This window comes from Centroberyx affinis, unplaced genomic scaffold (assembly GCF_046629955.1).
Source record: "Centroberyx affinis isolate AG114_WGS23_722 - 3 ecotype Tasmania unplaced genomic scaffold, CSIRO-AGI_Caff_v1 ptg003251l_1, whole genome shotgun sequence".
In the NCBI taxonomy this organism is placed as follows: Eukaryota; Metazoa; Chordata; class Actinopteri; order Beryciformes; family Berycidae; genus Centroberyx; species Centroberyx affinis.
Window position 1 is genome coordinate 14,962 of NW_027281277.1, and position 23,736 is coordinate 38,697.

At 43.5% G+C, this 23,736-nt stretch overlaps 2 protein-coding genes across 2 annotated transcripts; both read left to right on the forward strand.

Moving 5' to 3' along the window:
- The first annotated feature begins 13,791 nt into the window (after positions 1-13,791).
- LOC139660215 (trace amine-associated receptor 13c-like) lies at positions 13,792-15,296 on the forward strand. The gene is made up of 2 exons (XM_071538300.1): positions 13,792-13,955; positions 14,486-15,296. Exons 1-2 carry the CDS (start codon positions 13,792-13,794, stop codon positions 15,294-15,296), a joined length of 975 nt encoding a protein of 324 aa, XP_071394401.1.
- A 6,939-nt stretch (positions 15,297-22,235) lies between these two features.
- On the forward strand, positions 22,236-23,736 carry LOC139660217 (trace amine-associated receptor 13c-like). The gene is made up of 3 exons (XM_071538301.1): positions 22,236-22,399; positions 22,926-23,196; positions 23,410-23,736. Exons 1-3 carry the CDS (start codon positions 22,236-22,238, stop codon positions 23,734-23,736), a joined length of 762 nt encoding a protein of 253 aa, XP_071394402.1.

The following is a 23,736-nucleotide window of genomic DNA, read 5'->3' on the forward strand; positions in this document are numbered from 1 at the left end:
AGCAATGCGCTATATGAAATGCGACTTGTCTGTGCAGGACTGTATATCAATGCAATATAATTTTCAAAATTCTAGTTTGAGAAGTTGCTCATGTGTGTACAAGCCCTTTTTTATGAATTGAGATGCTGTGTGCCCCATGCAGAACACTCATCGTGTGACAGTTGTATGTCACACCTTCAATGGTAATAGCACATTGATCATTAAATCCTTCTATAGGACACACAGGATTGTCTTGTGTAATGTGGAACGCTGCTGTTATACATGTAGTGACAGCTTTTGCAGTCTAACAGTGAAAGAATAAACAGAGAACAGCATTGTGTCATTTAGATCTGTGATTGATTTAGTAAAGATGTTGCTTTACTGTTTATTATTGGTGGTGGAATATAATGCTGTAAAATTGGTGCTGTAATGTTGAATATGAAAGGAACAGTAAAAGTACATGTAAACTAGGATGCTGTCGGGGGCCCGACAGCAAGGGTATATCCCCGAAATTCCCCAATCCTCGAAGGCGCCATTAAGTCCAATGTAATAAAAAGCCATTCAATTAATTCCCCAATAATAGAGGGTATGTACCTTAACTATATTTTTAACGTTCAATAATAAATTTAACTACTAATTAAATATAGCCGCTAGCAGCGATGGCTGGGTTCATGCCAGTACTGCAGCCAGAGCTGAAACATGGAAGTTTGCATTAAGATTACTGTCAGTTTTGTCATATTAGGCTGTTGAGCCATCAGGCCCCAAGCTATCAAGTTCTAATACTGAATAATTTTATAGCAAGTTAAAATGTGTCAATATGCAACTTCGTACTGGCTTCACTGTGTTTAGCTGTACACTCAAAACGCTGCTGTATGGAAATTGGTGTGCATGTTCCACATAAAGGTTGGAACATGGTTGCCAAGTTTCATAGCAACTGGTGAAATTCTGTTTGAGTTATAAGCCAAAATGATATAATGTCATAGGCCACGCTCACTCTAGAGCATGCGTACAGAATTTCGTGCATTTTCACCTATTGATTAGGAGATATAGTTTTCTGACCTTTGTGGCGCCGCCTATTGGTCAATATTTGAATGACTTTGCACACATGTTCATTATATGTGCAAATGTTGCAGTGTGCAAATGTTGCACATATAACACATGTTGTCCAAATTTCATGATGATTGGACCATGTATCACAAAGTTATAACACTTTAGCTTATAGGCCATGCCTCCTTCACAACTTTAAGTGTTAATATCTTCAAAACTACAGTAGATATCAATAATCTATGAACAAAATTGAAAGAGTGTAGGACCATAGATGCTACTGACCGATTTTGGTAGTAATCGGTCCAACGGTGTAGGAGGAGATGTTAAAAATTTGTTTTTCAAATAATTCAAAATATCTCAAAAATTTTCCAGGCGGACCTTGAGGGTCCTAGCAAATGTGTAGAGTACGGTTAGGTGGACATGTGTACCGAGTTTCATGTAAATCGGACAAACAGTGTGGGAATGCAGCATTTTAAACTTTTTATTTTTGACCTTTAATTATAGCGCCACCATCAGGCTGATTATAATCGTAAACACATCAAAATCAGTACAGTTCTTCCTCTAGGGGTCATCAATGTCCATACCAAATTTGAAAAGATTCTTATAAAAACTGTTCAAGTTATCGCTTTCACACGAAGGATCTGCAGCGGACATGGCGGACGCGGCAGTGGGTGGGGTGAATCCATAATTTAATAATGATATAGTAGAGAGTGAGTATAATTTTTTCGGGTTGGTAATTTTGATGTTTTACTCGAAAAGAATACAATTAAAAGTGAAGGAATACGTGGTCCTCTAAGGGTTGAGCAAAATCACATACACACACACATGCACACACACATACACACATACACACATACACACACAGTCGAGCTATTAGTCTTCACAAAGTTAAATTTCTCAACACTGGTGTTTATACGGGGGGGTATTTTAATGTTTCACAGACTTTTTATTCCTTAATTTCGGGGCTTGATAAAAAAAAAAGATCTCACAGTATGAGAAAAGACATAGTACATCAGATAGAAAATACACTGTATGGTTTAATAAAATATTGCTTGATAAATTACCATTGTATTTGCTTCCACTATATTTAATTTCAGTCATTTGGACTTCTGTAACTTTGTGGTGTCACAAAGGTTCGCTCAGTATCATTTTTCTAAGAAATAATAGCCTAACAAAGTGTTTTTTTCAAAGCGGTTGAGCGGTTGCCATTGTTTATTTACCGGAGAGCTTTCCCTACCTGTAGCTGCCGGGCTGTGGTATCTCATGTTTCACTCTTGAAAAGTTTCTTTTTGCAATGCGCTTTTACGCACACACTAATCTCATATTTCCAATAGCCTACCTAACAGTGTTCTATAGTTTAAAATAATAGGAAATAACCAGGATTCATAACATTTTCTAAATGTCAAATATTTATACATATATAATAAGCTCTGTCCATTAAATCTGTTTGGGAAAGTGCTTTTCGCACGTCTAGTTTATCTCCTCTCCTCTTATTCCTCCGACCCACAGTCAACATAGGAAGGGTTTGTCTGAAAAAACTGTTTCTGACAAGTAGGTGTCACCACCTGAAAATTCAGGCATTGACAACCGAATTTGAATGCAGATTCGTTTAGTCTGAGTAGTGTGTACCAGAACCGGACTGGACAACTGGTTGTAACGTGACGTAAGGCGCAACACTCGTTACGTTAGGTAACATTATGACCGTTATTTTGAAAGAGACGGTGTGTGTTGTGAGACATTGTCAAATTTTCCATTCATTCAGTTTCCTCAACATTGTGGTCGTTCCTACCTGTTCTGCAGTCTTGGGTCCAAATGTTGCGGTTAAAAGTATGAAGTCTATGTGGTGGAAAAAGAGAATATGGCGCCGCTGTCAGTGGCGGTTTATTAACATCTTATGGATAAATTCATGCCTCTGTTTACTGGTGTTACTGGTGTCAAGTAAACTGAAAACACAGGCAATGGTAGCCACCATATTGGTTTGAAGTAAACGTTAATTGACCATAGCGTTAGTTCAGGCAGGCCACGAAGTCAAGCTCAGCTCACAAACCCAGCTTACATCAACTGATAGCAGCTGATCTCAAAGCCAGCCCTTATGCATTCAATTGCATCTCAAGCCAGCCCACATCAGCTGATGGCTCAGCTGATTCCCTTCTATGCATGCAATTGGCAAATCTCATACATGGCACCTTATTTAAAGCTGTTTCAGTCTGTCTACCCTTGCTGCTTCCTCTGCAAGCCGCTTGCAACCCACCTCCGCCCCAGCTCCTCCTTACATGCTGGTCTGACTTAAACAATGTAATTTCTGTTGTCATTGTTGCCGGCTCTGTTCTATACGGGGGGGGGGGTCTTTGCTGCTGCTTTCCCTGGGCAGGGCAGGGAGCTCCCAGAACAGAGCCATACCACCAAATATAACTACTGCAAATGGCAATAAAAGTTTTCTTTTTTGACTGAAGTGGTCCTGACTGAACTATGATTACAGATATTTGTTACAACCATCGCAAGATCGAAGGAGTGACTCCTGTTACCCGTACATGTACAGTCTGGTAATTTCTTTATTACTCAGCTCTGCTCCAGTGTGTACCATAGGCCTACACTCTCATTCATAAATTTGGTTGTCGCTACGGAATTCTGGCAGTATGTACGTAGCCTATGCCTGCAAGGGATAGCCTGTCTGTACATAAACTGAAAGATTAATTACTATGGCTTTAGATAAAAACATTAACAGTTTACATTATTGCTTACAGTCCTGAAGAACACCCATACTAACACTTGTAATTGGTGACCAACCAACATCTGTTACTGCCCCCCACCGGGCCAGATTCAAGGTCCTTATACATTGTACTTGGCGAATAAAGGTTTCTGATTCTGATTCTGATGTATCTGCCTGAGAGCGGAGCTCGCCGACAAGTTACCGCTGTGTGCTAGACAGCTAGCAAACATTAGCTGTTGGCTGGCTATCTCCTTGAAGCCCCTCTCCACTGGTCAATGAGAGCAGCCCAGTCTAGAGGTCTTCACGGGTCTACCCGGACCCTAGGATCCGAGACCCGACCCGGGACCCGTACGGGTTCGGGTTCACGTTTTATTATGGTCAATCGGGTCCGGGTCGGGTCCTGTTCTATTACCGCGGGTCCCGGGTCTGTTTATCATTATGTGTAATACCCGAGTGGATCCGAGAAGACCCGTGATCAGCACCGATCACGTGACGAGACGAGAAACACACGGAAGCGCTGTGTAACGTGATGATTAGGCTGACCTAGGATCAGATTACAAGAGCGAAAATAAGGTGAAAAAAACGTTGAGCAGCGGCAGCGAGTCGGGGGACGTAAGATGGATCCCTTCTTCACTGAGGGGAAAAATAAGCTATAAACTATTGTTTTAATCATCCATTTAACATGCAATTTAATTTCCTTGTCACTTAGCCTGTTGTAGCTACGTAGCTGCTAGATTCCATGATGGAGTCTCACTGCCATCTACTGGACAAACTGTAGAACGGCACAACTTGGCAAGTCTTTCTGTTATTTTGATCTCTTTTTATTAGGCACCATATGTTGTATCCCACATGATAATTACCGGGTGAATTACCGGGTTTGTCGGGTCCATAAAATAGACGGGTCTCGGGTCTCGGGTCTCGGACATGCACCGGGTCGGGTCTGTAATATCTCGGGCAAACACGGGTCGGTATATATATATTTTTAAATATTATCGGGTCCAATCGGATCTCGGAACGAGTTTCCCGGGTCCATTAGGGTTCGGGTCCGTCAGTTTGGACCCGTGAAGACCTCTAGCCCAGTCTCTCATAGCCTCCAGGTTGTTAACAGTCACTTAGCTACAATGCATCTATTGACCGGCTAGCAAAGAGCAGAGCTTGTCGAATAGTTGTCACCCTATGGTCACTGAAGATATGTTTGCAAATTGCTTCCCATATGAACGAAATATGAAAACAACTCAAAGAATAATTGTGGTACTTGTTGCAGTTGGTTTCTCTCTAACCCGCTCTCTCTCTCTCTCTCTCTCTCCCTCACCAGATGGCCCTCATGAGCTACACCTGCTGTTAGAGAAGGGGATGGACTTAAGACCAGTGAGACCAGGTGCCGCGGGCAGAGAAAAACGCCGAAGCAATGAGCAGAACAGGAGCAAAAGAAGTTTTCCGATAGTATGTTATTTCTGTGTTAAATAAAGGCTGTTTTTTTGTGGAAAACTGGTGTTGTGCTGTGTGTTTGGGGACCTGTTGGAAGCGAGGTGTCACTGTGTGGAAAGAAAGTTGCTCTTTTTGGCATTTCTTGCTTTTGTGACATAGTCACCCCCCGTCAGGCTTGTTTCTTGGTCATCTTCCTCAAACACAAACTCTAGCATTCTTCTTCTCATCAGTTTCCGGTAGCCAGAGTTCTTGCCACGCCCCTCCCCTCCCCTCAACCCTAAAAGAGTGACAAGGAAACTGTCATTGGAAAAAAAAACTTTGAACCAAAATAAAAAAAAAAAATGAACAAAAAAATAAAACTAACGAAAATAAAGATTGTGACTGCAGGGTAAATAAAATGAGCAAGTGTGTACCATTACAACCCGTTCTCATTCCCAACTCGTCCTAGGTTGACTCAAATCCCTTAGCATCACTATAACGACGCAAAAGGTCCCCTTTCGCATCGGTGGTTCCTGGGTGGTTCCTGCACTGCAATATTGCCCTTTGAACCCTGACCCTGGGGCACTTTTGAAGGCTAATTATGCGGGGCTAGAGACATGGGGTCAACTTTTTGAAATTCTCCTGCTTCCCATTAAGATGTCTCAAATCTGACAAAAGATTTGTTTTATCCCACCCTCAAATACCCCAGTAACAATGTCAATTCCAGGTTTACGTCAACTATGGGAGAAACAACAACAAAACGCAGGGCTTTTATTATGTAGTACTCATAGGAAGTGCCAATCAGTGCAAACTAGTTTTTCTGGGTGCAAGGTTACGGTTGTGAAAAGGCAAACTGCTCAATATTACAAAGATGCAATACAGTATGAACCAATAGGTTGATGTTATAAGAGGATATAATTCCGTAATAAAAAATTACAAAGATATGCTTTTGTTGGTGCTATTTTGCCGCGATTTCATCAGCTATGTTTCACGGGCAGAAAGAGATACGTTCAATGACGAAACGGATTATGCAACGTTTAGAAACAGAACTCCCGGCTGCGTTCTTCTATTTAAATTGTGCTTATTGTAAAGTAGAGGTAACAGTACAGTCGTGAAGTGCTATCTTTTATGGAGTTTGAGATGCCACTGAAATAACTTGTTATATAGGTTATGAGCCAAATGTATTGATTTATCTAGCAGGTGACATCAAATACTAAAATGCAAGCAATGTTTTTATTTATTTTTTTCCATTTGACCTCAAAATTGATCTACAACCATACTAACCAATTTTTAAAAAATCAATATTAGCACCAAAGATCTCTAACAAAGAAAAAAAAAAGTAGGCTAGTGTCACTGCCGTGGAAGTGTTTCCGTCTCATTCTGTGTGTCACGGGGAGGTGTGGTGAGGACCCAAACGCAGGACAGCGAGGCAGGTTGTGATCAAACCCCAAGACTGGGTGTTTAATTGAACAGATAGCAGGTGACACAGGAAATCCAAAAATAAGAGCTCTACACAAACTGACACAAACATAACACAATACAGAACAATGAACCGACAAAGACTGACTGAGGAAACAAGACTAATATACACATGGGGTGATTACAAACGAGGTACAGGTGTGTGGGAGCAGGAGCTGGGGGAGAGAGGGAGCCACACCCACACTACACACTGACAGACAAACCAGGAGGCGGAGACACAAGGGAGGCAGGGAACACAGAAAGAAACACACAGGCAGGTCATGGCCGAACCATGACAGTACCCCCCCCCTTAAGGGACGGCTACCAGACGTCCCACCAGGCTGGCCAGGAACACCGAGCAGGGTGGGTGGAGGGGGTCCGGAGGAGGGATTCAGGGACAAGTGGCCTGGGAACAGAAGGATGGAGCAGGAAACGTCAGGTGGACGGCCTGGAGGCTGGACGGAGGCCGAGCAGGAAACCTCAGGCGGACGGCCTGGAGGCTGGACGGAGGCCGAGCAGGAAACCTCAGGCGGACGGCCTGGAGGCTGGACGGAGGCCGAGCAGGAAACCTCAGGCGGACGGCCTGGAGGCTGGACACGTAGGCGCAGCAGCTCTGGAGGACGGGCAGGAGGACGACCAGAGTGGCGGAACAGCTCTGGAGGACGGGCAGGAGGACGACCAGAGTGGCGGAACAGCTCTGGAGGACGGCGATGTGGAAAAGACCGCTCAGGAGGCCGGCGACGAAGGCGGGGCCGCTCATGAGGTCGGCGACTAAGGCGGGACCGCTCAGGAGGTTGGCGACGCAGCTGGAGGTCAGGGAATGCAGCCGACACCAGAAGATTCGGCTGCGGGTCGGGGCAGCCTGCGAGATCAGCTTCCGGCGTCAGGAGTACAGGACTGGAGTCCGGCAGCGGGAGTGCGGGACCGGAGGCCGGAGACAGGAAAGCAGGACCGGAAGCCGGAGACTGGAGTACAGGATCGGAGGCCGGGGACAGGAAAGCAGGACCGGAAGCCGGAGACTGGAGTACAGGATCGGAGGCCGGAGACTGGAGTACAGGATCGGAGGCCGGAGACTGGAGTACAGGACCGGAGTCCGGCAACGGCTGGAGTGCAGGACCGGACACTGGAGGCTGGAGCGCAGGACTGGACACTGGAGGCTGGAGCGCAGGACCGGACACTGGAGGCTGGAGTGCAGGACCGGAGTCCGGTGGCTGCTGTCGGAGACGGCCGATGGGGAATGGCAGGGCGTCGGCAGATGCGGCCAACGACTGGGGATCTGGCTGCAGAGCAGGCTGTGTCAGCTGGGAGCCCGGCAGGTGAGCCGGTGAAGTCAGGAAACCAGGGGGTTGCTGAAACACAGCCAGAGCTGACTGCAGCAGAACAGGAACAGAAATTTGCTGCACCTCTGGCTCAGTGGATTGCTGCAAGATGGGAACAGGAGACAGCTGCAGCCCAGGATCAGAAGGCTTTAATAGCACAGGAACAGAAGGCTCTTGCAGCACAGGAACAGAAGGCCTTTGCAGCACAGGAACAGGAGGCTCTTGCAGCACAGGAACAGGAGGCCTTTGCAGCACAGGAACAGGAGGCCTTTGCAGCACAGGAACAAGAGATTGCTGCGGCCCAACAGGAACAAGAGATTGCTGCGGCCCAACAGGAACAAGAGATTGCCGCGGCTCAGCGGGAACAGGAAGCTTCCGTGGCGCAGGAACAGGTAACTGCCGCAGCGCAGGAACAGGTAACTGCCGCAGCTCGGCGACAGGAAGCTTCCGTGGCGCAGGAAGCTGGGATTGCCGCGGCCCGACAGGAACGGGAGATTGCAGCGACCCGGCAGGAACGGGAGATTGCCGCGGTGCAGGAACAGGAGACCACCGCGGCTCGGCTACGGGGAGCTTCCGCGGCGCAGGAACGGGTGACTGCCGCAGCTCGGCGGCAGGGAGCTTCCGTGGCGCAGGAAGCTGAGATTGCTGCGGCCCAGCACGAACAAGAGAGAGCTGCGGCTCAGCCCGAACAGGAGACCGCCGTGGCGCAGGAGACCGCCGCGGCCCGACAGGAACAGGAAATTGCCACAGCCCGACAGGAACAGGAACAGGAACAGGAGATTGCCGCGGCCTGACAGGAACAGGAACAGGAGATTGCCGCGGCCCGACAGGAACAGGAACAGGAGATTGCTGCGGCCCGACAGGAACAGGAACAGGAGACTGCCGCGGCCCTACAGGAACAGGGACTGACTGGACCCCAGTAGTGGCGCTGGGTAGCGGAGACTCTGTGGCGCAGGACTGCTGAGTGAGCCAGTGGCGTCGGGAGCAACGGGGACCTCGCCGCCTCTTGGTGCCTCCACGGGTCCCCGTGAAAAAGGCAAGACGAGTCCCCTCAAAGGACGACCGCTGGGGATCAGGGCGGCTCCCCAGATGATCCGTGGTAGAAACCAGGGGTTCCAGGAAAGCCGGGTCAGGACAGGCAGGTCTTAGGCTCAAAAACCCGAACCTAACCGACTGGAGTGCTGGCTGGTGGCTAGCAGGCCCAAAACTAGCAGACTGGGACTTGGGCTGGTAGCTCGGCTGCTGCTGGAGCTTGGACTGGTAGCTAGGCTGCTGTTGCGGCCTAGGCTTGGGCTGGTAGCTAGGCTGCTGGCTAGCTGACAAGGCTTCTTGCTGGGCAAAGTACGTGAACAGGGAAATCATCTCTGTTCCAGTTGCAGCGGGAGGAGACCTGTCTGCTGGGTCCATCTTGGTCAGTTCGTACTGTTATGGGGTAGGTTTTAGAACGCTGGGAAGACAGAAGCAGGCAGGGAAAGGGGCTGAAACCCCCCGGAGCTTTCTTCCACTGCCGGGACGAGAGGGTAGGCTTGAGAGCGCTGGGGATACAGACAAACTGGCAGGGAAAGGGGCTGAAACCCCCCGGAGCTTTCTTCCACTGCCGAGACACGAGAGGGTACCTTCCACACCTATGAATATAGGGAATCATCCTCCTTTCTTCATTGGAGTACCAGACGGTCTGATTAATCGAAAGGGACAGTCACGATTGGGTGAGAACGGGGATACATACCAATGTGTCAATACGAAGGAACAACAGACTGCTGTTGACACTTACCAGAGTCTCATCACTACCCCCTCTCTGGGACAGGACTGTCATAAATCTTTCCTCTCTCTAAATTCTCCTCTGAACTTACTTTCAACCCTATACTTCTTAAAATGTTTTTAATAAGTTTATTATGTATCTTGAAGTATAGGCTAAATGTGTCAACTATATATGTTGAAGCTGTTTAATTCGTGGTGAATTGTATGCACCCACAATGTTAACTATTTTAGCTGAGGAAATGATTACAATTATTTTACTCTCCCTTCCTTTCTGCATGGTACCACACTGCCACCGTGTGGTCATTTATAACTAGGACAGGTCAATATAACGTCGACCAAGCTTGATTGTATTAAATGGTTAAATTGTTTTCACATTAGTCACATAGTTAGAAACAAAAGTTATATATATGAGTTAACTTGGTAAAGACTGTAGTTATAGATTAGGCCATGAAGGTTTATTGGAGGTCCTTATATTGATATGCTAGCCATATAAATTCGAATGTAAGTTCCCAGGTTTTTATTATTTTGATCAATTGACAACAGTAATTGGTGGAGATGTAAAATACCTGCGTATTACTTTAGGAAGAAATCTTAATTAAGATCACTTTGTAAGGGATCTCAAAATAAAATAGACTAGAGGAAAAATTCCTCTTACATCCATTTCCCCCCTCTCCCTATTCGGGGTGGAACCTTCTCAAACAAAGAAATTAATTAGTAAACAAGGCGTAACAGAAAAAGAGCGCGAAGCGTGATTTGCATGGCGAACCACGCCTGGAAATTCAAAGATCTATAAAACTCTCTTATCTGGCCTTGTTCGCGGTTCAACGTTCGTTCAAGATTCCGCTCTCACCAAGAAACCTGCTGAAACCAAGATCAACAATTTTAGCTGCAATTCGCTTTTAGTGAAACTTAGAGTTTGAGCCTGGAGTTAGAGACGTCTTCTCCAGTTGAACTTAAGAATCGCTTGCAAGAAGTTTGAACCTCGCGTCTAATAGTCAAGAAGTTATCAACGCCCGGCCAAGCGAAGATTGCTTTCGAAGCTATTTAGGAACGAGATTATTTAGACTTTACAACAGTTAGAAGAGCTAGAAACTTCAACTCCATCCAGCAGCCAACACTGGTGCAACATCGCCACAGTGTTCTACATCCACGGGCCAGACGACTACAGCTTTGACGAGCCGGTAGCGCTGCTCGCCCCGACGTGACGATAGTACCAGAGACCAGCTGTTCCATCCAGCGTCTGCCGTTGCCAGGTAACCGGCCACGCCGAGTCCGTCTCTCCGAGCTCAGCGGGACCAGACAACCCCGACCGGCAAGACCTCCCAACTGAACAAAGTAGCCTCTGACTATCCACGTCTTTACTGCTGAGAGTTGATGCAAAAGCTTAGATTTAAATGACCTAAATAGGTCAAGAAAGGCTAGGCTTTATAGTTTACTTGTCCCGTAGCTTTCCGCCTAGTTCCTCTGCTTAATTGATCCATACATACCTCCATTTACTGCTGCCAATTCTTATTCCCACATTTCATTATCATTTTCCTTTCATCCTTATTTTGTTTCATTACATTCCATGTCTATTTTAGTCTATAGTTTCCGTATTTCATTCTGGTGATCAATATCAGTGACTTATATTGCTTATTTCATTGAATATGGTTATACTTGGATCGTTAAATAAATATTCCCATCTATTGCAGAGAAGTTGTCATGTGTTTCCTTACTTGCAGAGAAAAGTAATCCCTGAACTGGAAAGATCTCATGATCTTTAGATTGATGACTGATTAGTATGAGTAAAGGTCCTTCATTTACGAAGGTGGTGCCCCTACGAGTGTAATTTGATCTCTTGATCAAAATATTAATATTTATATGCCTTTACCAAATTATAAGTCGATATTTTCGACTCTACACGCTACAGCGCTGTTGGATTCCTGCCCTCATTGCTGACTTCTACCGATGGTGTCTCAAACACCTTGGAGGGAAGTCAGGAGCCGTCCCTAGGGGAGGGGGTCCTGTCACAGCCGTGGAAGTGTCTCCGTCTCATTCTGTGTCTTCATCTCCCTAGTCTCTCTCTCTCTGCTTTGAGCTCCTGGGGTTCCCTGTTTGCCTGCCAGAGGTCGCTGGTGGGTTCTCCAGCCAGGGTCACCTCAGCTGCATCTTGTCTCCTCATCACCCGGCTGTGTCTTATATTGTCATTAGTGCTAGGCTATTTAAGTTCCCTTGCCTGTTTTGTCAGTGCTTCAGTGTAGGATATGCTTTGACCTATGTCAGTTTGTTATTACACTAGCTTCCAGGCATTTGTTCAGTTGAACGCTTTTCTTGAGTTTTTTGTGCTTTGTACTATGACTGAAGATCTCCAGTTAACCTCACTTCCATGGTCTAGGAGAGAAAGTTGTAGGTATCCAATACTGCCGCGAGAGGTTTTACCATGGAGTCTATTAGCCGAGGGCATCACATGTCAAATGCGGGTCAGGCAGTTAGTCAGTCAGCCAGTCAGTCAGTCAGGTAATGCTTAGTGAGATGTCGCTTTGTGATATGGCCTCTAGAGGGCGTCTTTGACTAAGAGATGGCCTCTCACCTATGGGCTAAATATCACATTCAGTCTCATACACTGATAATGTCATATTGGATCTCACACAGAGCAACACTCTTCACCGTCAATTTACAGACATCTACATCTTCTTCTGTCCTGCAAACCTTAACGGTAGGTCATGTTATTACCTGCGGTATGTGATGTTGGTGGCCCCAAGTCTCTTGACAGGAAACAAATCTAGGCTATATGTGCTGGAAAGCACCTGTGCACCGTTCCGGGAGTAAATTTGACCACGTAATGCACGTTCTGGTTCTGAAAAAATAAATACAGAGTAGTATCGGTGGTTGTACCTGTGTTAGCAGCTTAAACTACTGGCCCGGTTCATTTTATGACCAAAGTTTTCCAGCTGGGCGGTGTTTGGACCTTCGGGCAAATCACAGTGCTTAAAAAACGGAACACTCCACACAACCGGGATATCTTGCCACATTAAACAAACGCACAATCAAATGACAAGCGCAGACAGTTTAATCTGAGCCGCGGAACTGACAGGTTGTGTTGTGAAAATGTCAAGAATGAAGAAAGTAGACATTTTTTCCTATTTTCAACCCAATGTGAGTGATAAAACAATGTGTTCAAGTGAATTTAACTTGTTTTATATGAAGTAGCACCGTTATGAGCGAAGCTAGGCTACTGTATTTCTGCCTCTCTGCCATGTTGACATTACAGAACAGTCCAATGGACAGAAATCTATCCGTCAATAATTCTGTCCCTTTTCCGACGGATCAGTGTGGCTGCAGCTAGTGGAATTCAACACACATGCCGTGGGCCTGTACAGGATATGTACTTGTTCTCAATGCCAAGATATTTTCAATTCCAATAAATATTATTTGCAACATTTTTCAATGCAAATGTTTTTTTTTTGTCAGTTCACGTTATGTTTTCAATGAAAATGTCCTGTTTTTCAATGACATTTTTTTTCAATTCCAAATACAATGCCAACTTCTTTTTTTTCAGTGCCAAATACTAAAGTCACTATTCTGGCACCATACGATTCCCGGCAGAGACACTTCCACAAAATTCAACATCGTGGGGCTGTTAGACTCTTAGTCTTGTTTTCATATTGTATAATGTATTAAGTGATTATGTACTTGTGGTTCGTATCTATACCTTTATTTAGGTGACATTATCATTTTATTTAACCTATTTGCCTGATATACAAACAGCTACATAACAGCTACAGCTAGCTGTACATTTGACAGAATACAACCATGTTGTGGTTTAAGCAGACTGTCTGCGACTTGACTAAGACCTGTGAGACTTGGCTGAGATTTGTTCCTCAAACATTTTTGACTTGAGTCATACTTGTCCCTCAAAAACCTGGAATGGGGGAGTGGAAGTTGAAATGGGAAGGAGAGGAAAAGTTGATGAGTAGGAGGGCCGAGGAAAGAGGACAAGGAGAAGGGAGGGCAACAGATGTAAATGAAGACGAGAACGAGATAAATACACCGTCCTCTGGAGAAGTTAGTCAGAGGGCTGCCAGACCTCAACAGCTCTCCTTTTTGCTCTCTAGCTCACATCCTCTGATGGTGATGGAGACACTGGAAGTAGCTGAGCTCTGCTTCCCTCTCAACACCTCCTGCAGGCCGATGCCTCTGACCTCCAAGGCCGCGCTCATCAACACGCTGGTGTCCACCATCGCTCTGCTCACTGTGACTCTCAACTTGCTGGTCATCATCTCCATCTCCCACTTCAGGTACCAGTTCATTTATTCAAATATATTAAATAAGAGTGTCAGTTTTTTTTTTTATTCTGCTTTCTTTGGCCTCTGTTTTAAAAGACCAACTTTAGCTCCCAGTCCGCCCTCCGTTCTAGCTCTTTGAATGTGTTTTTAAATAGACTGGTAAGAGCTTCTCATGGGTTTCTCTTGTAAACCTCATTCTCAGTGAGGTTTTCCTGTATAAAGTGTCACATATTGTAATAATCATCATAATCGTCCACTTCACATCCCCACTAACCTTTCTCTTCTTGTGTCATTGCACATCTTAATTAGTTAAAAATAGTGTTGAGCTGAAACATAGTGTGGAGCTATATTTGTGATACAGTTTATTGTTAATATTTCCATTCTATAGAGTTATAATTTCACTGTCCATTTTCTGTATTCTCACAATATTTGCTGTGATCTAAACTCATTTACAGTGTGACATGGATTTCTCATCAGGAGCTGAATACGCAGCACAAGAACAAATTATCAATAATCACCGTAATCATAATCTCCCACTTCAGGCAGCTCCACACCCCCACCAATGTCCTCCTCCTCTCTCTGGCTGTGTCGGACTTGCTTGTGGGCCTCCTGGTGATGCCAGTGGCCATCACCACCCTGCATTCCTGCTGGTATCTGGGTAACCTCATATGTGCTCTTTTTCAGTTTGTGGGCTTAATCCTCACCTCTGCCTCTGTTGGGAACATGGTACTCATATCAGTCGACCGCTACGCTGCTATTTGTTACCCTCTGCGTTATTCGTCCATGATAACGAACAGCAGAGTTACAATCTGTGTGAGCTTGTGTTGGATGTGTTCTGTTTTCTTCAACTGTATAATTCTGAAAGATAACTTGTCACAGCCAGATGTGTTTCACTCCTGCTACAAAGAATGTATGGTTTTAATGACCTACGTTTCAGCTGCTGTTGACCTCATTTTAACCTTTATCGGCCCTGTTACTGTAATCGTATTTCTCTATATGAGAGTATTTGTGGTGGCTGTGTCACAGGCACGCGTCATGCGGTCTCAAATTGCTGCTGTCAAACGTAGTACTGTGACTGGATTTGTTAAGAAATCGGAGATAAGGGCAGCTAGAGCTCTTGGTATTGTCCTGCTTGTGTTTTTACTGTGTCTCCTTCCGTATTACTGTCCCTCTATCACAGCACAGGACACCTCAACCTCTGCATCATCTGTTGCAACCTGGCTATTCTATTTCAACTCCTGTGTGAATCCTCTGATCTATGCCCTTTTCTACCCCTGGTTTAGAAAAGCTATTAAACTCATTATCAACCTTCAGATACTGCAGCCTGGCTCCTGTGAAGCCAGGCTGATGTAGAGCAATGAGCTATATGAAATGCGACTTGTCTGTGCAGGACTGTACAGGACTGTATATCAATGCAATATTATTTTCAAAATTCTATTTTGAGAAGTTGCTCGTGTGTTCAAACTCTACAGGTACATGTGATTTACAGATGGACGTAGCAGGCAGAGCTTCATTCACTCATGAGTTTGCTTAAATATTCATAAGCAGGCTTAAAATCAAATACAAGCACTTTTTTATGAGTGAGGCCCTGAGACTTTTTCAAATTGAGATGCTGTGTGCCCCATGCAGAACACTCATCGTGTGACAGTTGCATGTCACACCTTCAATTGTAATGGCACATTGATCATTAAATCCGTCTATAGGACACACAGGATTGTCTTGTGCAATGTGGAACGCTGCTGTTATACATGTAGTGACAGCTTTTGCAGTCTAACAGTGAAAGAATAAACAGAGAACAGCATTGTGTCATTCAGATCTGTGATTTATTTAGTAAAGATGTTGCTTTACTGTTTATTATTGGTGGTGGAATATAATGTTGTAAAATTGGTGCTGTAATGTCGAATATGAAAGGAACAGTAAAAGTACATGTAAACTAGGATGCTGTCGGGGCCCGACAGCAAGGGTATAGCCCTGAAATTCCCCAATCCTCGAAAGCCCCATGAAGTCAAATGTAATAAAAATCCATTCAATTCATTCCCCGATAATAAAGGGTATGTACCTTAACTATTTTTTTAACACTCAATAATAAATTTAACTACTAATTAAATATAGCCGCTAGCGGTGATGGCTGGGTTCATGCCAGTACAGCAGCCAGAGCTGAAACGTGGAAGTTTGCATTAAGGTTACTGTCAGTTGGGGGCACCCCGGTGGCTCACCGCGCACACCATATAAGGCTCAGTCCTTCCCCTTCCTCCCCTCTCTCTCTCCCATACCTTCCTGTCTCTCTCTCACACTGTTCCTGTCAAATAAAGCATACAATGCCTGAAAATAAATCTAAAAAAAAAAAAAAAAAAAAGATTACTGTCAGTTTTGTCATATTAGGCTGTTGAGCCATCAGGCCCCAAGCTGTCCAGTTCTGATACTGAACAATGTAATAGAAAGTTAAACGGTGTCAATATCCAACCTCGTATTGGCTTTACTGTGTCTAGCTGTACACTCAAAATGCTGCTGTTGATCTGTATGGAAATTGGTGTGCATGTTCCACATAAAGGTTGGAACATGATTACCAAGTTTCATAGCAATTGGTGAAATTCTGTTTGAGTAATAAGCCAAAATGTCATAGGCCACGCCCACTTTCACTAATGATCACCAAACTTCAAATTTTTGCTAGGACATAGTCCTAGAGCATGTGTACCGAATTTCGTGCAATTTCACCGATTGGATTAGGAAATACAGTTTTCTGGCCTTTGTGGCGCCCCATATTGGTCAATATTTGAATGGCTTTGCACACATGTTCATTATATGTGCAAATGTTGCAATGTGCAAATGTTGCACATATAACACATTGTCCAAGTTTCATGATGATTAGACCATGTATCACAAAGTTATAACAATTTAGCTTATAGGCCATGCCTCCTTCACAACTTTAAGTGTTAATGTCTGCAAAACTACAGTAGATATCAACAATCTATGAACAAAATTGAAAGAGCGTAGGACCATAGATGCTACTGACCGATTTTGGTGGTAATCGGTCAAACGGTGTAGGAGGAGATATTAAAAATTTGTTTTTCAAATAATTCAAAATATCTCAAAAATGTTCCAGGCGGACCTTGAGGGTCCTTATAGCAAATGTGTAGAGTACGGTTAGGTGGACATGTGTACCGAGTTTCATGTAAATCGGACAATGCAGCCCTTTAAACTTTTTATTTTTGACCTTTAATTATAGCGCCACCATCAGGCCGATTATAATCTAAATACATCAAAATCAATACAGTTCTTCCTCTAGGGGTCATCAATGTCCATACCAAATTTGAAAAGATTCTTATAAAACCTGTTCAAGTTATCGTGTTCACACGAAGGATCTGCGGCCGGCAGACAGACGCGGCGGCGGGTGGGGTGAATCCATAATATCCCCGAAACTCATTTCGGGGATATAATAACACTAAGTGATGAAGACAGATAACATTTTATGCAAATGTGTATGTCGAGGTAACAGCATCAGAATTGCTTCTGAATTCATTACAAAACTAGGACAGCAAGGGTGTATCCCCAAAATTCCCCAATCCTCGAGGCCTCATTACGTCAAATGTAAGAAAAAAAGCCATTCAGTAATCACATAAGAAGACTCCAGGGTTAATCTTCCCAATTATATTGGTTGTAGGTCCCAACTATTTTTTATTTTGCCAAATAATAAAATTTTTCCTTCTGGGCTAATCTAAAGTTAATCATATTATTATTACTCCTAAACAGTCCAAAATGAATGGATATAATCCTCTAGGGATTGTCTCCCCAATAATAAAGGGTATGTACCTTAACTACTTTTTAACACTCAATAATACATTTAAGTAATTAAATATAGCCGCTGGCTGGGTTCATGCCAGTACATCAGCCTGAGCTGAAACATGGAAGTTTGCATTAAGATTACTGTCAGTTTTGTCATATTAGGCTGTTGAGCCATCAGGCCCCAAGCTATCAAGTTCTGATACTGAACAAGTTAATAAGTTAAAAGGTGTCAATATCCAACTTCGTACTGGCTTTACTGTGTTTAGCTGTACACTCAAAATGCTGCTGTTGGGCAAAATCTGGTCGGATCTGTATGGAAATTGGTGTGCTTGTTCCACATAAAGGTTGGAACATGATTACCAAGTTTCTTGGCGAAATTGGTGGAATTCTGTGTGAGTTATAAGCCAAAATGTCATAGGCCACGCCCTTTCACTAATGATGACCAAATTTAAGATTTTGACTAGGACATGATATGTGAACATGTTGTCCAAGTTTCATGATGATGACTGAACCATCTATCACAAACTTAAAACAATTTAGCTTATAGGCCACGCCTCCTTTAAGAGTTAATATCTTCAAAACTACAGTAGATATCAACAATCTATGAACAAAACTTAAAGAGCGTAGGACCATGGATGCTACTGACCGATTTTGGTGGTAATAGCAGTTGCCTACACAAACAGTGTAGGAGGAGATGTTAAAAATGTGTTTTTCAAATAATTCAAAATATCTCAAACATTTTCCAGGCGAACCTTGAGGGTCCTTGTGGCAGATTTGTAGAGTACGGTTAGGTTGACATGTGTACAAAGTTTCATGTAAATCAGACAAACGGTGTGGGAGATACAGCCCTTTAAACGTTTTATTTTTGACCTTTAATTATAGCGCCACCATCAGGCTGATGGGGGGTCATATTTCTTGTGGATCTAACTGAAGCCATACTAGACCATGGTGCAAAGTTTCATGGCTCTAGCATGTACGATCTCACGGGAAATTGAACCCAAAGAGAAAAACAATAATAATTAAAAAAAAGTAACAGTACAAAAATGAATTGATTAATTTATTAATAATAATCACAGAAAGTGCAAACTTCATACAAATCTCCATAATAGCCTGAACAATTCTCTTGACAAATTACAATACAATACAATGCACCGTTGGTGATATATGGGTCCAAATAGCATGGAGATTCATTTAATCAGTTAATTAATAATAGTTATTATAATCATAAACACATCAAAATCAATAGAGTTCTTCCTCTAGGGGTCATCAATGTCCATACCAAATGTGAAAAGATTTTTATAAAAACTGTTCAAGTTATCGCGTTCACACGAAGGATCTGTGGCGGACGACACGGCGGACGCGGCGGTGGGTGGGGTGAATCCATAATTTAATGATAGAGAGCGAGTATAATTTTTTCGGGTTGGTAATTTTGATGTTTTACTCGAAAAGAATACAATTGAAAGTGAAGGAATACGTGGTCCTCTAAGGGTTGAGCAAAATCACACACACACACATGCACGCACACATACACACACACACACACACACACACACACACACACAGTCAAGCTATTAGTCTTCAAAAAGTTAAATTTCTCAACACTGATGTTTATAGGGGGGTATTTTAATGTTTCACAGACTTTTTATTCCCGAATTTCGGGGGTTGATAAAAAAAAAAGATCTCACAGTATGAGAAAAGACATAGTGCATCAGATAGAATACACTGTATGGTTTAATAAAATATTGCTTGATAAATTACCATTGTATTTGCTTCCACGATATCTAATTTCAGTCATTTGGACTTCCGTAACTTTGTGGCGTCACAAAGGTTCGCTCAGTATTGTTTTTGTAAGAAATAATAACCTAACAAAGTGTTTTTTTCAAAGCGGTTGAGCGGTTGCCATTGTTTATTTACCGGAGAGCTTTCCCTACCTGTAGCTGCCGAGCTGTGGTGTCTCATGTTTCACTCTTGAAACATTTCTTTTTTGAATGCGCTTTTACACACACACTAATCTCATATTTCCAATAGCCGACCTAACAGTGTTATATAGTTTAAAATAATAGGAAATAACCAGTATTCATAACATTTTCTAAATGTCAAATATTTATACATATATAATGAGCTCTGTCCATTAAATCTGTTTGGGAAAGTGCTTTTCGCACGTCTTGTCTCTCTCCTCTCCTCTTATTCCTCTGACCCACAGTCAACATAGGAAGGGTTCCTTGGAAGGGTTTGTCTGGAAAAACTTGTTTCGTTCGATTCGTTTAGTCCGAGTAGTGTGTACCAGAACCGGACTGGACAACTGGTTGTTACGTGACGTAAGACGCAACACTCGTTACGTTAGGTAACATTATGACCGTTATTTTGAAAGAGACGGAGGTAAGTGTCGTGAGACATTGTCAAATTTTCCATCCATTCTGTTTCCTCAACATTGTGGTCGTTCCTACCTGTTCTGCAGTCTTGGGTCCAAATGTTGCGGTTAAAAGTATCAAGTCTATGTGGTGGAAAAAGAGAATATGGCGCCGCTGTCAGTGGCGGTTTATTAAGATCTTATGGATAAATTCACGCCTCTGTTTACTGGTGTTACTGGTGTCAAGTAAACTGAAAACACAGGCAATGGTAGCCACCATATTGGTCTGAAGTAAATGTTACTGTGGTTACAGACATTCGTTACAACCATTGCAAGATCGAAGGAGTGGAGTGACTCCTTTTACCCGTACATATACAGTCTGGTAATTTCTTTATTACTCAGCTCTGCTCCAGTGTGTACCATAGGCCTACATATGCAAATTCACTCTCATTCATAAATTCGGTTATCGCTACGGAATTCTGGCAGTATGTACGTAGCCTATGCCTCCAAGGGATAGCCTGTCTGTACATAAACTGAAAGATTAATTACTATGGCTTTAGATAAAAACATAAACAGTTCACATTATTGCTTACAGTCCTGAAGAACACCCATACTAACACTAGTAATTGGTGACCAACCAACATCTGTTACTGCCCCCCACCGGGCCAGATTCCGGGTCATCGTCTCCTCTCCTTACCATCTCCAGTGGGGCTTTCCAATAGCCAGCCTGAGTCCAGTCTTGTGGAACCTATGCAACTTGGTAACACCAGATTGACCCCTGCTGAGCGAGAGAGGAGAATGAAAGAGAGGCGCTGGATCTGAAGTGTCCGGACTGTGGCCAGTCCGGACACTTCAGATCAATCTGTCCTGAACTTGCAGCAAAAGATAAGGCTCATCTGTAAGCGAAGGGGTACGGGTTAGCCATATCAATTCCCTTAATTCCTCTTCTCTTCGCACTCAGTTGACTGTTTGTCCTGGAACAATCAGTCTCAAGTCTCTCCTAGCCCTCACTGATTCTGGTGCAGATTCATATTTTATAGACTCTTCCCTGGTTCATCGCCTAGACACAAACGAACAATCAAATGACAAGCACAGACAGTTTAATCTGAGCCGCGGAGCTGACAGGTTGTGTTGTGAAAATGTCAAGAATGAAGAAATTAGACAATTTTTCCTATTTTCAACCCAATGTGAGTGATAAAACAATGTGTTCAAGTGAATTTAACTTGTTTTATATGAAGTAGTACCGTTATGAGCGAAGCTAGGCTACTGTATTTCTGCCTCTCTGCCATGTTGACATTCCAGAACAGTCCAATGGACAGAAATCTATCCGTCAATAATTCTGTCCCTTTTCCGACGGATCAGTGTGGCTGTAGCTAGTGGAATTCAACACACGTGTCGTGGGCCTGTACAGGATCTATACTTGTTTCCAATGCCAAGATAGTTGTTTTTTTTCAATTCCGATAAATATTATTTGCAACAGTTTTCAATGCAAATGTTTTTTTTTGTCAGTTTCAATGAAAATGTCCTGTTTTTCAATGACATTTTTTTTCAATTCCAAATACAATGCCAACTTCTTTTTTTTCAATGCCAAATACTAAAGTCACTATTCTGGCACCATACGATTCCCGGCAGAGACACTTCCACAAAATTCAACATCGCGGGGCTGTTAGACTCTTAGTCTTGTTTTCATATTGTATAATGTATTAAGTGATTATGTACTTGTGGTTCGTATCTATACCTTTATTTAGGTGACATTATCATTTTATTTAACCTATTTGCCTGATATACAAACAGCTACATAACAGCTACAGCTAGCTGTACATTTGACAGAATACAACCATGTTGTGGTTTAAGCAGACTGTCTGCGACTTGACTAAGACCTGTGAGACTTGGCTGAGATTTGTTCCTCAAACATTTTTGACTTGAGTCATACTTGTCCCTCAAAAACTTGGAATGGGGGAGTGGAAGTTGAAATGGGAAGGAGAGGAAAAGTTGATGAGAAGGAGGGCCGAGGAAAGAGGACAAGGAGAAGGGAGGGCAACAGATGTAAATGAAGACGAGAACGAGATAAATACACCGTCCTCTGAGAAGTTAGTCAGAGGGCTGTCAGACCTCAACAGCTCTCCTTTTTGCTCTCTAGCTCACATCCTCTGATGGTGATGGAGACACTGGAACTAGCTGAGCTCTGCTTCCCTCTCAACACCTCCTGCAGGCCGATGCCTCTGACATCCAAGGCGGCGCTCATCAACACGATGGTGTCCACCATCGCTCTGCTCACTGTGACTCTCAACTTGCTGGTCATCATCTCCATCTCCCACTTCAGGTACCAGTTCATTTATTCAAATATATTAAATAATAGTGTCAGGTTTTTTTTTATTCTGCTTTCTTTGGCCTCTGTTTTAAAAGACCAACTTTAGCTCTTAGTCCGCCCTCCATTCTAGCTCTTTGAATGTGTTTTTAAATAGACTGGTAAGAGCTTCTCATGGGTTTCTCTTGTAAACCTCATTCTCAGTGAGGTTTTCCTGTATAAAGTGTCACATATTGTAATAATCATCATAATCTTCCACTTCACATCCCCACTAACCTTTCCCTTCTTGTGTCATTGCACATCTTAATTTGTTAAAAAATAGTGTTGAGCTGAAACATAGTGTGGAGCTATATTTGTCATATAGGCTACAGTTTATTGTTAATATTTCCATTTCTGTAGAGTTATAATTTCACTGTCCTGTATTCTCACAATATTTGCTGTGATCTAAACTCATTTACAGTGTGACATGGATTTCTCATCAGAATATGCAGCACAAGAACAAATTATCAATAATCACCGTAATCATAATCTCCCACTCCAGGCAGCTCCACACCCCCACCAATATCCTCCTCCTCTCTCTGGCTGTGTCGGACTTGCTTGTGGGCCTCCTGGTGATGCCAGTGGCCATCTCCACCCTGCATTCCTGCTGGTATCTGGGTAACCTCATATGTGCTCTTTTTCAGTTTGTGTGCTTCATCCTCACCTCTGCCTCTGTTGGGAACATGGTACTCATATCAGTCGACCGCTACGCGGCTATTTGTTACCCTCTGCGTTATTCGTCCATGATAACGAACAGCAGAGTTAAAATCTGTGTGAGCTTGTGTTGGATGTGTTCTGTTTTCCTCAACTGTATAATTCTGAAAGATAACTTGTCACAGCCAGATGTGTTTTACTCCTGCTATGAAGAATGTGTGTTTTTCATGACCTACGTTTCAGCTGCTGTTGACCTCATTTTAACCTTTATCGGCCCTGTTACTGTAATCGTATTTCTCTATATGAGAGTATTTGTGGTGGCTGTGTCGCAGGCACGCGTCATGCGGTCTCAAATTGCTGCTGCCAAACCTAGTACTGTGACTGGATTTGTTAAGAAATCGGAGATAAGGGCAGCTAGAACTCTTGGTATTGTCCTGCTTGTGTTTTTACTGTGTCTCCTTCCGTATTACTGTCCCTTTGTCACAGCACAGGACACCTCAGCCGCCGCATCATCTGTTGCAACCTGGCTGTTCTATTTCAACTCCTGTGTGAATCCTCTGATCTATGCCCTTTTCTACCCCTGGTTTAGAAAAGCTATTAAACTCATTATCAACCTTCAGATACTGCAGCCGGGCTCCTGTGAAGCCAGGCTGATGTAG

What these genes read in the sequence shown, in the direction of transcription:
- LOC139660215 (XM_071538300.1), top strand. Translation starts at nt 13,792, where the DNA reads ATGGAGACACTGGAAGTAGCTGAGCTCTGCTTCCCTCTCAACACCTCC. An exon ending in ATCTCCATCTCCCACTTCAG is followed by an intron (nt 13,956 to 14,485) that starts GTACCAGTTCAT and finishes CTCCCACTTCAG; the next exon opens with GCAGCTCCACACCCCCACCA.
- LOC139660217 (XM_071538301.1), top strand. Translation starts at nt 22,236, where the DNA reads ATGGAGACACTGGAACTAGCTGAGCTCTGCTTCCCTCTCAACACCTCC. An exon ending in ATCTCCATCTCCCACTTCAG is followed by an intron (nt 22,400 to 22,925) that starts GTACCAGTTCAT and finishes CTCCCACTCCAG; the next exon opens with GCAGCTCCACACCCCCACCA. An exon ending in ACAGCAGAGTTAAAATCTGT is followed by an intron (nt 23,197 to 23,409) that starts GTGAGCTTGTGT and finishes GCTGTGTCGCAG; the next exon opens with GCACGCGTCATGCGGTCTCA.